Source organism: Leptonychotes weddellii, chromosome 7 (assembly GCF_054177405.1).
Source record: "Leptonychotes weddellii isolate Sample4059 chromosome 7, ASM5417740v2, whole genome shotgun sequence".
Classification (NCBI taxonomy): domain Eukaryota; kingdom Metazoa; phylum Chordata; class Mammalia; order Carnivora; family Phocidae; genus Leptonychotes; species Leptonychotes weddellii.
In genome coordinates this window covers 73,816,138-73,832,063 of record NC_138375.1, presented here as the reverse complement: position 1 = coordinate 73,832,063, position 15,926 = coordinate 73,816,138, and the positions used below count along the sequence as shown (strand labels likewise).

Here is a 15,926-nt window from a genome sequence, read left to right as displayed (position 1 = left end):
CTGCTGTAATTCATTGAATCTACGATGCTAGCAATTGTTAAGGCTATGATTTTATGTACCACTGCATGATAGAAAATGCTGACCAACTATGACACAGTACGAAGATGCCATTTATAATGAGATGCATTCCAATTCCAAAGATGTTAAATGTTAAAAGGAAAACTTCAAAATATCGTTTGAAATAAGATCTAGGGCTTGGACACATTCTGCTAAATTGTTTTTCCTGCTTATTTAAATTTTGACTTTTCTTTTTAATAAAGCTCTTTATAAGCTCATCTTATGTGCCTAGAATAGCGTCTTGACATATTAAGAGGTCAAAAGATACTTAAGTAATGCTCATGGTAAGGTATTATAAAATGGTAAAATATTATTTTCCAAGCTTAAATAAGCGAGTGCTATTAAAGTGACAATTTCTGTAACACAGGTGACTCAATCTTTCAAGTTTCAGTTTTTGGTGGGAAACAAAAAGGCAAAACCATCAGTGGCAGATTTTATTGACAAATAGATACTGTCAGTTAGGAACAAGAGCTGGCATTTCAAAGTCCTATTTACCTTTGTCTATACAGTATCAACCATGGTGCGTGGTACACAATGACTATTCATAAATGCTTGTTGAATGTAGACAGGAAGCCTAACACACTGCTAAGAAGGCAATTTATGGCATTTGTGGCTGCTTCGGATTTCAATCAGAGTTCCAACTGCTGCCTTCCAAAGTGACTGCAGTGTGGTGAAGGACAGAGCAGAACACCATCAGTTCCTGTTTGTGATCATATTTTGGGAGGCTTGTCCTTTGTAGCCCACACTGAATCTGTGTGAAGGTGTGGTCAGCAAGTACTTTGAGATAGTTTCTGCAGGTACCACAAACACAAAGGCAAAGTCATCCTCCCACCCTCTGCCCTTTTGCACTCTTCCAGGGCAGGAGAGGGGCCCGGTCCCCTGGTGCCTGTCATGTTACCTAGTCAGGGTGTGAAACAATGGATGGTGAATTTAGTTCATTGCTCTCTTTCTTTAGAAACCCCACTGCTAGTTCTTACCCAGAAGAAAAGGAGGGCAAAGGTGTATGGCAGCATAAAATAGACCAACTGGTTAACTTACAATAGCTTCAAACTATGATTCAATTATTATTTGAGATAAAATGAGTTTCTACATTGTCAGCCCATACTCCTGGCCGAATGAGCTTTATATATATATATATATATATATATATATGTATAAATTATATGTTATATATTATATGATATATGAAACTATAATATGTTATGTATAATATAATCTTGGATATATATTGAAGTTAAATTTTTTTTTTTCAGATTAGGCCATTTATTGTATTAGGCCATTACTGTAATGATACCTTAGTAAATTAACACATGGTTAAAGAGTTATGATTCAATGCAAATACTGAAATGTTATCTATACATGTCAACCACTGTAATATTAAAAAAATTAAAACAGAACTGCCATTACAAAGAGATGTAATTCTAACTTCTTTCTAGTATTAATTACATTCGGAGCTGAGTGTATAAAGGTAGCTGTTAGTCAGCAACCTTTGAGCAGACTGACTAAACACAACTATTGGCAAAATCAGTGGGCTAGCCAAACCAAAAACAGCAGGGGAAAGCAGTCCGAGTACAGGCATATCATCTGCGAAGGAATTTGGCAGTGTTGGGGATTTATTTTTATCTCTGCTGCTGTTTCAGACGGATAGTTATCTTTGCTTCCCAGGTATCAAGTAGGTTAGAGAAGGGTAGTTTGCAGAAAGCATCTGTAGGTGGGTTGAAATTGCCTACTAATTTCCAATACTATATAATTTAGTATTTCAGACCCGATCTTCTCCCCAACCTGCAAAGGAAAATAAGCAATTGACAAAATATTTCTGAATGCTTGCAAGAAAAATGCAACCCTCTGTTCTTTTTAGTTAATGACTCCACTGTAAGAGTTTTATAGCATTATTCAAGCCATTAAAGTTAGCAGTTAAATGCTGATTTAATCTTCAGAAGGTCACAGTGCCTTTTGGAAGACATACATTTAAAACTTGTTTGGCTGGTTATTCCTTGTTTATTCCTGGAAACGCACATGTGACTCACTATCTTACAGGAGACACTATGTGGTACTTATAGAAAATATTTGCTATTTTCAGTCCTCTTTTTAAAAATAATTTCTAAATTATATATGCCAAACTAAACTTCTGTTTTCTTAAAGCCTCTGGGATTGCTGAGTCTGAAGAAGGCAATTAGAAAATTTTGGAACAACATTCTCATAAATACTGAGGTCTGGAATCGCATTTACTGTGACAAAGTTAACATTATTTCTCACTGCCCTGGGATACTCATTCCCTGGACATGAGTCCCTGAGGCTGCAGGCAAGTGTACTCCAAGGCCACCAAAGGCCTGCAGATGTGGCCATTATTTGCTGTTGAAAAACTTGCCATTTCAGTTTTTATCTGAGTGATACCACAAATTTACCTTTTTGAGTATGTGTATACAGATTTTAATAGGCCTTCAGGAATTTTACTTATCTATCACCAGAATATATTTTGCATCCCCTGAAATCTTTGTTTAAAATGCTGATTCAGGGACATTTGGGTGGCTCAGTCAGTTAAGCACCTGCCTTTGGCTCAGGTCATGATCTCAGGGTCCTGGGATTGAGCCTCACAGCAGGCTCCCTGCTTCTCCCTCTGCTTGCAGCTTCCCCTGCTTGTGCTCTCTCTCTCAGACAAATAAATAAAATCTTAAAAAATAAATAAATAAAATAAAATGCTGATTATAGGACACCTGGGTGGCTCAGGTGGTTAAGTGTCTGCTAGGGTGCGGGGATCCAGTCCTGCATCGGCCTCCTTGCTCAGCGGGGAACCTCCCTCTCCCTCCGCCTGCCACTCCCCCTGCTTGTGCTCTCTCTGTCTCCCCAAAAAATAAAGTTAAAAAAAAAAATGCTGATTGATACCAATCAGAAATACACACATGAGCCTTGCTCCTGACAGTGCCATTTACATAGAAGTTATGAGTGGTGAGTTCTGGATAAGTCCTGCATTATTAATTCTTTCCTGAGTATTAGTCTATATGTGTTTGGACTGAGACTCTGAGTTCCCTAAGGACCGGACCCATGTCTTACAAATCCCTGTATCTGCACACTAAGCACTTAGCCAAGTACTTGGCAACAGTAAGGACTAAAACAATGTGCAATAAATAAGAAACAAATACAACAACAAACCTATTAGCACAACCATTGCTTAGGCACCTGTTTAGAATTTATTGTGAAGAATAATTAGGTTAGTAGATAACTGTATCAGTGACAACTGCTATTACTTGAAAACAATGAGTTCAGTTGCTTCTAATACCTCTCCTTTCCAAGCTGTACAGTATATTGAGGAGAACTTTTCCCTGGTAGTATGAAAATTTAGACTAATTATAGCTCTGTCTCTACTGTGTCTTTAGACAAGAAGCCCTCAACAAACATAAAAATACAGAGTGTAGTTTTTAAAATTTTACCAGAACACATACTTTGGGAAGATTTTCACCTGGTACATTTTCAGTATCCAGTTAAAATACAAGAGGCACAACTGTATTTCTATATATGATTACCTGACAATCAAGATACAGCTTTTGGAAACCAGGTGCATTATACCAGTACACCCCTCTGAACATTGTAATTCAAACACCTCATTACTCTAGCCCATGTGAATCTGACCAGCTACCTTTTCAGTCAATTAGAATGATCCATAGAAAATTTATAATCCCAATAAACCTTTAGTTATGAGTATCCTAGATGTGATTAGAACCGTGAGGATAACTGGTTGACCCATACCCTTCAGAATCCACAAGGCATTTTTGGCTGATTTATTCAGCTCCTAATATTCATGAGTTTAGAAATCATACTCAACTGCTCCCATAGATATTTCCTCATCTTTCTGAATCCAGAAAATGCCTTCAATGACTGCTCAGTTTACTGAGTACCATCTTCCACTAAGGGAAAGGGGTGAGCTGGAATGTGAAAGACACAATTTACATTTTTTTATGCTATAAAAGCTGCAGGTCAACTGCAATGATAAAAATCTAGGTAGTCAATGGTTCTCAGCAATTTCACTGTTAACAGCATCCTGCTCTAGTTTGTTTAATGTTCCAGGCTGCATTTATTTAGAGGAAAACTTCAACCTAAGAGAACATGTTCAGGCATAAAAGTAAATAAGCTTAAAAGCTAACCTGCCAAGACCCAAATTCTGATCTTCTAAAGACATTACTGAAGCAAGAAAAATCCTATAATTAGTAAAAAGGAACAGCAATAACCATGCCGTGCTTAGCATCACGGAAACGAAAATACTCTTAACGGTCTCTTAATGGTCACTTTGGAATGGTATTTTAACAGTACTTCATTTAGGTTTCAAATATGCCTATATATGACACTATCATGATAGGTAATGTATATTTTTTATCACATTTGATGTAAAAAGACTGTAAATTTGTTAGATTTGCCAAATCCTTTCCAGAAAAACTTTCAAAATTTCTGAAAGTGTATTAAAAATTTTCATTTTAATACATTAAGAAAAATGATCTTTTGTGGGAAATCTAAATTTAAGCCTTTAAAGCCTTCTTAAAAGTCCTGAACATTTTCCACACAGGAAAACTATAAGCATACTTCTTCAGGGCTTTTAAAGCAATCAGCACAGGCAATGTTAAACTATCATGGCTCTCGAGAATAACAGAGGAGCACTGTACAGAAGACCCTCACATTTGTGGCTCTGCGTATTCCCTGTAGGCTGTGCCAACCCACTCTCTCTCCTGTAATGACTCTTTGTTTTTACTAAGTCCCAAAGGGCTGGTGAGAACTCTGCAAAGAGAAGGGGGGGAAGGGTGGATGGAATGCAGCTGCAGGCTCAGAAACAATGCTGAGTCCATATATTTTGTTCCCAGTTAGAATAATAAAAAGGGGGCTTCGGGTGGGGTTGGGAGTGGAGGGGTAGAGGAGACGAAAAGCTAAGCAAGCAAGGTAGGGCCAAGTATTCCATTGCTCTCAGGCTACAGCCTCCTACCCCTTCCCCCACTCTACTAGATCCAATAACCATTCATTTGGGTTAAAAAAGCTTATCTGTTAAAATTCAAACACCCATTAAGATTTAAACCTATCAGTCATTTACATCTAAGTTATCTTTATCAGAACCACACTCAGGCAAGGAATGGAGTAGGAAGAGAACGATGCTTGCAAAGATAAACTGAGGAAGCCTGGACACATGAGACAGGAAAGCCTGGGGGAGGTAGAATTGAGAAAAGGACATGCAAAGTCTCAAATATCAACTGCCAGCTTTGCAATGGTGCCTGGGTCCTTTTGTGGGCAAATGGTGTGCCAGAGAAAACCATATTCTTTCTAAGCCTGCTAAAAGCTGCATGTGTCTGAATCAAGAGTTTGGAAGCCTGCACATGTTGGTTTCTCATTATTCAGTCTAACTTGGTGCCTCCTAAGAAAATGTTCTTCTTTTGCATTTCCCTAGCCTTTATGTCCTAACTGGGAAAAGAGAATTAAGGGAAGAGGCAGATCCCAAACAAGGTAACAGCTGCTACTGATGGAAAAGCAGTTCAAACCTTACTCTCCACTCCTGGGTCTTGAACTCTCATCTCAGATAACCCTTTACTGAAAATCCCTGGAGCCCTCCAGCGTTCACAGACTCAGGCTTGCCTCTGGAACATGCTTTCAGAGATTATTGATGCCATTAAATTTTGTGACAAAACTTAAGAAGCCTTACATAAATAACCAAAACTAATACCTCAAAATAGTGCCAGGAGGTGCTAAGGACCTAAAAAGCGATAAAACAAAACGCAGAAGATGCTTGCTGCAATTAGGATCCCATTCATAAACACTCAGTTACTGGGGGAGGAAAAAAAAAAGAACTTCATTGTAAAGCTATCATGTAGAAGAAGAGCTCTGACAACCACACACAAACATCTCCTTCACGTTAGCATTATTTAGAAGTACTCTTAGCTGGTACTGAATGATATAATTAAACTCTTGACTCTTGAAATGTTTTCAAGTTATAAAGTTTAGAAAGACTGTATTGATTTACATTGAGTTTTTGCATTTTGTGACATAATATTTACAAATGTAGATTTATAATAAGCAGGAATATGATCTCCCTCTCTCAGCTTGCCTTTTTTTCTCGAGCTCTAAAATCCATTTACAGATATTCCAAATCTCCATACTACAGTCAATATATAGACACAAATTCAGAAATGCATATTAAAGGAAGGAATGATTAAGACTTTTTATTAATATTAAATATTAATAGTAATAATTAAAAAATAATACACTACTCCTGTAAAGTTTATCATCTATTATAAACACAAAATTCATAGGTATATTTTATTAGGAGTTATCATTTATTATGCTTTTAAATGCAGCAATAAAATATACAATATTTATTCTGTGTACTGGTAAAACTCAATTTTCTATTTACACATTTCTTAGTATGTACAATCGAAATTAGGTCTACAGAGAGCAAAAGTTCATCAATAGTAACAACAATCACATAATCATAACTTGACTGAAATTAACAATTCCTTATGGTTGCTTAATTGCAGTAAAAAAATTCTCATAATACTGTGACATATATTATGCATCAAAAAAAGGTAAAAAATGCCATTATTCATGATTAGGGCAAAAAACTACTCTTCAATAAGTATATCTGAATTATTTTTTAAAATCAGGAAAAGATAATTCAAGTGTATTAAGGTGTCCAAAATTTACATTTAAGTCATAAAGTTCACAAAATATGAGTGACCTTATATTGAGGCACAAGTGAATACAAATTTTAAGAGCTTAAATATAATAGCATGTAAGAAGAATATTAGATTTTCTTGCTGAATCAACAAGAGTACTCACCCCTTGGAGCCCTTGGAACTGAATGGAAGGTCGAAAAGGAATTAAATTCTATTAAAAGAAACATAAGAAACAAACAGGTCAACCTTCGTTACCGTGTCACAGAACTAAATGTTTAAACTTTAAATCTGTTCATCTGGTCAATGCCATAGTCTGTGAAAATATCTTTTCATTATATAACTAGGTTTATATATCATCATATTAAGATGCCTTAATGAGCAAGATCATACTGCTGACATTTCTCTGAATCACACAACCACAGGTATATTGGGCAGTGTAGTCAGGTTTTTTTAAATGATGCAATTTGGCAAAAAATGATTAGTATACTAACTCAATTTCACATCAAAAAAACATTTTTGCTTAGTTTCTTGATATGTTTTTAAAAGGTTGGGGGGGGAAGGAAGAGATAATTAGAGGAACTTTACAGAATCTAACAGGATACTATAAACAGAAAATTAAAATATTTGATAATGAACTGTGGTTTCCAGTTTCTCACATTTTACCATAGGTTAGTTTCTAGTTGAGGGTCAAACAGGTTACCAGTTTTCTTACAAGATTTTCACCAGGAGAATATAATTTCTAGAACAATGCTTTGTTTTATAACAAGCTTTGTCCTCCTCATAACTTTAATATTTTGTCATAGAATTGTGTATTTAGAAGAAATGCTATAGGTATCTACCATAGTCTGAGGCATAATTTCCTGTATCTAAAGTCACCAGTATGTTTCTCTATGGGAATGCTTTTTCAAACTCCTTTGAGGCTGGTTATAATTTCCTCCCTGACTCTTTGCAACTCAGACACTGTCTTCAGCTCATCACTGGAATTTGAAATTCTCTATCAATTTCATCAATTCTTCTTGGTCAAACAAATGCTACCTTTTCTCAATTGTCAAACTGCTAACTCCTCCCTGGATATCACAGCTTCCGTACACTCAGAGACACCAGTCCTCTTAGCTCTTTTATCATGCCTTTCATTTCAAAAACCAGTGCCCTTCACTTTGCTCTTTCTCATCCACTCCCTCCTGGAGGCTCATTTCGCCTGTTTGGTGATGACTTTGAATCTCTTCTCTATTGGTCAACTCCCTTCTCTCCATAGCCTACTACTTATCATTGTCTAGGACATTTTGCATTAGAAACTCAATGACAGCGAAACGGGCAAACGCTATACTAACTTCCCTTCCCTACTCCTTCCTCAACCAAATGGCACATCTTTCCTACTTTTCTGGAGTTTGGTTTTCTGGGCTCACAACCTTAATTTACAGTCTCTTTTCCCTTACCCCTAATCCCATTCTATTAGGCCTTTTTACACTGCTAGAATTATAGAATTCTGAATCACAGAAAATACAGTCAAGGCCTATTCCCCATAGGCCATGTGTATCATTAATTAAGCTGGGACCAGGACCCAGGAGCAATCCTCCTATTCTTCCATGCTGCTCTTCTACTACCTTGTGCTCCACAGACATCTGCTATGGGAGACTCAAGAGTATGATGGGGGGGTGGGGCTACTCCTTCATGCCAGAGTTCACATGTTACTTGGGGAACATGTGAGAATGATTAAATACTAGGCTAAGTACTACGGGGAGGTGCAGTAAGAATTCTCAAAAAGCAGAGAAAAATATGGGTTAGAAGAAATAATTAGAAAAGCCAAAGGGCTTATGGAAAAGTGGATCTTAGTAGCAATTTTGAAAAGACAAATGAAAGGGAATGCCCTGAGCAGAAAAGCAAGGAGACAGGAATGAATATTGTGTGAGCAAAGGGCAGGTCTGTGTGTGTGTACAGAGTTCTTTCACACTTGAAACACAACACAAAGGATGAGAATTGGACCTGGCGAACCCTGCCTAATCTTTCCTTGACTTCAAAATTTATCTTCAGTTTTAGCTGCTGTACACTACAGAATAAATAGGACAGTAATTTAAATTTTAGATCTCAGGATTTCAAAAGGTTTATCACCCTGTGAAATAACTGCCCTAATCTCTTCTATTACCCCCTCAGGGATGGCCTTTAAGTCCTGCCTTTGACATGATAAACAACTGAAAGGGCTTCTAATTTTTGGAATAACAAAGTGAGTTGCTGAAAGAACTGTTTCAGGGAAAGCAGCTCTTTTGGTCATGTGTAAGAATGAGGGAGAGAGATGGATTGGGGCTAGGGAAAAGGATTAGACATCAGCTCCAGAGGATCCTTTATTTAGAAATACTCTAGTGATAAGGCCTAAATTAGTATGACTTCATCCAGAGCAAACAGGAGATGATGGAATGAGTAGACTTTCCCAAGAAAGAATGATAAATGTCGGGAAACCCTGAATATCAGGCACCAAAGAAAAGTGAAGCAAAGGTGGCTTCACAGCTCTGAATCTTCATCTTTGGCCAATCAGCCCCAGATTCCTTCAAATTAGGCTCTTAGTCTCTATTTTGAAAACCTCTGGACTGTTTCAGGCCCCTATCACTGAGCACTGAGATTAAGGCCTTCTTTCTTCCCTTCAATTCCTTCTAAATACTGCCCATCATTCAAAGAACAGAAACTCTCTCAGATACCATCTCAGCATGTCACACAGGCTGTGGTGGGTTCCTTCCCAGTGGATTCTATCAGAGCAAAGCAAACTCCTTCACGTGGAAAAGAGACCTTCCATTTACAGGACCAACCAATTTCATCTTCCACTTTCTCTCAACGGATGCTTCAGCTGTGTTAACCCTTTTTGTTTTGTAAACATTTTCCTTTTTTTTTAAGATTTTATTTTTAAGTAATTTCTACATCCAATGTGGGGCTCGAGCTCACAACCCCAAGATCAAGAGTCACATGTTCCACTGACAGAACCACCCAGGCACTCCTTCCTATTTCTACTTCCTTCCCTTCCTTCAAGCTGGCTTGCCTTCCCAAACACTATTTTGTCAATCCATACTAATAACTTACTTAACATTCAATTTTAAGATTAGTTTCGTCAGGTAGGCCTTTCTTTGGATAAATCAGGAATCAAAGACTCAATGGGTTTAAGGACCCAAGGCAGATAAATGTGAGAGAGACTGATGTAAAGCAACAAGGAATGTCAAGTACCTGGAGAATAAATGCCCAACTGAGAAAGGATTCAAATTTTTAAAATGTTAAACCTTTCCCAGCCAAACCAAACACTGATGCCACCATTTTCCTAACTTGGAGCCCACTTTGAGTTAACTCTCGTTAGCTGTTGTTTTTCCAGATGCCTGTGTCTAGGGTTCCACTACATTGGGGGGGTGGGTATTATTTTCATAGGTTGTCTTACTCCTAGTTGTTAGGATAGGGTCTAACATATATTTAACTTAAAAGTATTTACATTATGCTCAGCTAAAGAAAAAATCTATTGTAAAATCATTTTGGCCATGTTTTCTTCATACTACTTTATAGCAGTATATTACTATAGACATCTGCTTTACAGATTACTATTCATTGTTGTATAGGCAAAATAATACAACCACATTTTACATTAGTTTAGTAACTTCCAAGAGTAATTTTGACTTTAATCAGTTTTTTTGTTTCAGGACTTGAATTTAGAACCTAACCTCCTGATATGCTTACAATTCTATCTGTATTGCTTGATTCCTCAACAGAAATGATAATTTTTTTTTACATAATTTTCTAATGTACAGGGCATTTTTATATCCATTATCTCAAGTGAGCCTCCTAAAACCAGCCCTGGGTGGTAGGAAGGCAGCATTATCTCCCATTTCAGAGGGAGATAAATGGGTCTCTAGCAGGTAAAGAGTATTGGTCAGGAACACCAAACTAGTGATTAGCAAAGCTGGACTTCAAAGCCAGCCCTGTGAATCCTAAATACAGAACACTTTCCTTCTCTTGCCTCTTTAACAGGTTACCTCCCAGTGCTGAGCATTTAAAAGTCCTTAACTGCTCATTCACTTCTGGTATTTTGTTTTTTCTTTTCTTTCTTTTCTCTTCTTTTTCTTTCTTTCTTCTTTTTTTATTTTCTTTTTGTGGCATTTTGTTTCCAAGGAAAATGAATTTCATAAAATCATTACAATTTCTAGATTTCAGTTTCTGATTAAATAAAAACTAAACAATAACTTTCGGTTTTTTTTGCTCTAAGGACCACGTATAACAAAGGAACATATATAAATATGTGTTATCATTCCTCATTTAAAAAGTAATAAAACCCTCATGTATGGAATAGTTATGGGTGCTTAGCCAAATAGGACAAACTAAGATCACTGTTACTAAAAAACTCCTTTAAGATTATCTGACAACCCACAAGAGAAAAATACATGAAAGAAACTCCAATGCTTTATTGATTTTAATCCCAATTTTAGACAAGAAGATGTTAGTAAATTACCAGATGTTATTAGTTCTAGAATGCTTAAAAATGCAACAAGAGGACAGCTAGAACTCTATACCACTTATTGTGCATCTGACCACTGTGTTAATGGGGTAGCTACCAGGAATAAATTCTAAAAGTCAATACCATATAAGTAAATGTTTCATGCATGTTAGCTAGTTGTCTAAATGTTCTTTAGCCTAAGTTTAACTGCACAAACATGACCTCAACTCATTGTATATATATTTTTAATTCCATTTTAAAAGATAACATAATTACAGGTGATAAGGCATGTTTTAAAATGTTTAACTAAGTACATTCCCATTACAAATGAGTTTCAACAAGGGCTTCAACTTTTGATTTTTAGCTTTAATTAAATATTTGCACCAAGTAGCTCTTTTGAAAATCAAGTAACTCTAGAGTTTAACTGAACAGTAGTTGAGCTATAAGTAAGACTGATATGATATCTTCATCCAGCCAAGAAACACAACACAGACTGAAACTGGCTAGGGAAACTCCTTTGACAAATGCTTCAACAACCTCATAATGGTTGTGTTTTGTAGTCAAAAGGTTCTGTTAAACTTAGTTGTTTCACTGTTTTTAGAGCTCCTTGATTAACCCTCTGTATCTCTTGGGAAATCTAAGACATTCTTAAGCATAGATATGTAGGCAATACTAAAGTGCTCAAAAGTTGGGCATCTGGGTGGCTCAGTCGTTAAGTGTCTGCCTTCGGCTCAGGTCATGATCCCAGGGTCCTGGGATTGAGCCCCGCATCGGGCTCCTTGCTCTGCGGGAAGCCTGCTTCTCCCTCTCCCACTCCCCCTGCTTGTGTTCCTGCTCTCGCTATGTCTCTCTCTGTCACATAAATAAATAAAAAAATCTTAAAAAAAAATGTTCAGAAGTTTCATTACACTCTTGACATTTGCCATTACAAGATAATTCTACTGCAAAAAAATTGCTCTATGACCAAAGAAATCTATGTCCATTTATTTCCAGAAACTATTCCTCACAATATATCAGGACTATAAAGTAATACATAATTTACTAAGTAATGTTATTAAGTAATCTTAATTTTGCTGAGTAATATTAATTTCTGACATGATACTTAGAGGGTGGGAGAGAAGGAGCAAAGCTATGGTTTTCTGGGGTTGAATAAAAGAAAGTTATTTACCCTATAAAATTATAACTATCTCTTGATTATTTACATACTGCTTATCTATGTAGACAAATTAAATCTGTGGTTACTTTTACTTTATCAACAACCATTGGTTTTATGAATATACAAAGGTAACAAATAGCATTTTGGGCCTAGAAAAGAGTGATTTCCCTAAGAAACACATTATAGAGGTCTAACTTTATTTCCTCAGATTAGATATATTCTTGAAACATCTTCAGCTTTCCTTCTGAACTCATCATGGAACTTTGACTTAACTCAAAATTAACTTCAACTATTTAATCAATCAACAGGCATTTATTAAATACTTGACATTTATCTGAATGCCTAAGTTGCATTATAAGTCATGATAAAGATAGTGCAAAAAAAAATTTCCAAAGTCAAATATAATTTTGGAACTTTGCCAAAACCAGAAACCTTTCTAGAAATGGTGATGGGTCAAGTCATTTCTTTAAGTGGAATTGCTTATAGCTACATAGTTACTATTTATTGAGTGAGCCTAAAACATGTTAGACACTATAATCATTTTTACTATCACCTCCAGGAATTCTGAGAACACCTTTGTGGGGTAGATATTATTATTTCCAATTCTCAGGTAAGTCCTATGAATTACCAAAGGTTACACAGGTAGGAAGGGGCTTGGGACTCAAACCCGGTCTCAGTTTAAGAAATGTGGTCTTACCCACCACTTTACACAGCTGGCCTCTCCTGCCACTCCTTAACAATGGTTATATAAAATGTGAAACATCTAAAAGTTAGAAAATTAAGAATTGATAAGAACTGGTAAGCATTGATAGCTTTTTTGGTTCTGCACTATAGCTTAAGGAAAATATCAGGTACTTGAATTTGTTGTCATTTTGTAAATAATAAAGTAAATAATAAAAGTATTTATGATTTTTCCTGGGATACAATTTCTATAAAAGATCATCTTTCTTAAAAGAAGTACTATACCATTTTAAGAAGTTGTGGTTCTGTTTTTTAATTTAGAAAGTCATTTTATTCTGTTCTTAAAAACATTACCTGATAGAGAAACCAAAGAACACTTAATAATTATATTTTAACCACTGTAATAAAAAAATATCTAGGCAGGGAGAGAAGACGCAGAAGGAAAATTGGAGCTAAAGCAGGAAATAGTGCAGGAAATCAGGCACTTGATTCTGAATAAATCAAATATATTTAGCTCTTGTCAAAAGCTGGTAGCGTTTAGAATGATAGCATGAATGTAAAATTTATTGATAACTGATAATCCAAAGCTAACTTAAACAGTGTCTCCTTCTTGCCCCAACATTTTATTAGATGCTAACAGAGAGTCACCAAGTTTCACAAAATCTAGTATTTTGCTTTGTGGGTCAATCCAAACTCACACATATGAGAAACTTCTCTACAAATTTGGAAGAACCAGATTAAAGTGCATGTGCAATAAAGAATAATGTATTTCTATCATTATAGCATAGAAAAGAATGAAATATAAAAGGATTGCCAAAACAGTAGTGAGAAGAGGTCAAAAAGCTAATTTATTTAACATAATCCTTGTTGTGAAAGATAGCTTCTGGAAAACTAGCTATCTGATGCAGGCCAAATTAAAATATTATACACACACATATATATATACACACACACCCTTTATATCTTACTATTTCAAATAGTTCCTAAAGAAACATGGAAGGCAAAATCTAAATTGAAGAACTAGCTAAAAAGTTAGTTACTGTGAACCAGGCTTTAAAACAACAATACTTGAAGCATAAGATCCCATCATTTTTTTTTTTTTCTGAGAAGGCTTTGTGATTATATAAAAAGCTTATGTGTCAAAGCTGACTATAAATGCAAATGATTTCTTCCTTGGGATCATAATCTCTAGAACATAAGGAGAAGCAGTAAAATGAACGTGGAATGGAAGATTGAGATTATTTTTAAAGTACAAGAAATTTACAAAATAAACCATTTAAAACATTTTTACAAAGGGAGACATAAGAAGGCTTGAAACCAGGAAACTACGTGAATATACTAAATGTTTTTAAAAGATCACTGGCTGCTGTGTGGAGAAGCATGGACTATGGGGGTAAGACTGGAAGCTTGGAAGCTAGTTGGAAGTCCATGGAAATCCTTGACAGATGCGTGGGACTGGAGTAGTCGTGAAGGATGGATGGGGTTAGATTTTGGATGTTTGGAGATTCACAGGACTTGTTGACAGATCTACTAAGTCAAGAAATGAGAAGACAAATCTAGAAATACTAGTCAATTACTAAGCAACTGGTGACAGGTACTGCCACCAACTGAGATGAGGAATACTTCTAAAGATGTAGGTTTGAGGAGTGAAATCAAGAATTCAGTTTGGATTTGTTAAGACTGAGATGCCTGTTAAACTTTGATAAGGAGATGAAGTATTGTAAATAAATGCCTGGAGTTGGAGGAAGGTCAGAGCTGGAGATCAATATTTGCAAGTCATTAACATATAGATGACATTTAAATCCATAAGACTAAATGAGCTCACCTAGAGAGAATGAATAGATAAAGAGAAGGGAGCAGCGATCTCCAACATTCAAAGACCAAACAGGATGATCAGCAGAGGAGACTAAGAATGGGCAGGGAGGTAGGAGGAAAATCAGTAAAGTGTTTTCATTAACAGGAAGGAGTGGTTAACAGGATGGAATGCTGCTAAGGTCAGGTAAGGGAGGAACAGAGAGATGACCAACAAACTTGGCAGAGAGATGACCAATGAAGACAACCCAACCAGAGTGAGCTGAGCAGAGGATGGGAGGTAAAGAAGCAGACACTGTTTTTCAGACACATCCTTAAACATACTCCTTCTCTCTTTAGGTGTCCCCTTGAACAAAGACTTTATTGCAATTATTTGTTCACACATCTGCCTGTTTCTATAAAGCACAAGCACTTTCTTGATGGCAGGGACCATCCAGGACTTACTCAGACATGAGTATCTCCAGTGTGTAGTTCTATGCCTGGCACATGTCAGAAAATTAATAAGTGTTTGCTAAATGAATAAATGAGTATTTGGAGGTTATAATTCTGACTCCTACCTCTTAATCTCTTAAAAAAAAAATCTTAAGATACTCCGCTAAGTTTCTACTACATATGTTTCCTGGTCCTCTGAGGCATCATGATTTCTGATAATGGAAATCAAAAGCAATGATATTAAAAGTTATTTTAAAATATGCTAACACTTAAGGTAGCATATCTAGATAAGCATATCTAGATCCTGAAATATCTCAGTGAATCTTATCAGTAAGTTTAAGCCTGGCTTCACCTTTGAATAAGCTTACTGTTGAGTGGAAATTCCTCAGACAAGATTATCTCCAAGGACCATGAACTCAGCATCAAACCTAGTCCATTACAATGTATATGTATAACAAAAGCTTTATGTAGTTACATTATTTTTTGTTTTGTTTTTCCCCAATGAAACTAACAACAACAAAAAGAGGAGAATCAAAACACCAAAACAGAAATGGAGGTAATTGGAGGTGAAGACATTGACTCTTTCAAGGCCTCCAGAATCATTTCAAAATGATGCTTGAAATGTAAATCCAGGCTTTATATAGAGTTACTTAATGTTTCAATAATCACTAGGGACAGAAACCAC

The 15,926-nt window shown here is 36.1% G+C and overlaps 1 protein-coding gene across 1 annotated transcript in view; it reads right to left on the bottom strand.

Moving 5' to 3' along the window:
• The window catches only part of ELL2 (elongation factor for RNA polymerase II 2), a 68,133-nt gene that overhangs the window by 44,540 nt on the left and 7,667 nt on the right, over positions 1–15,926 (bottom strand). Inside the window, exon 2 of the mRNA XM_081826538.1 lies at positions 6,865–6,912. Within this exon, the coding sequence (XP_081682664.1) occupies positions 6,865–6,912 (48 nt within the window). The remainder of the gene's footprint in view (positions 1–6,864; positions 6,913–15,926) is intronic.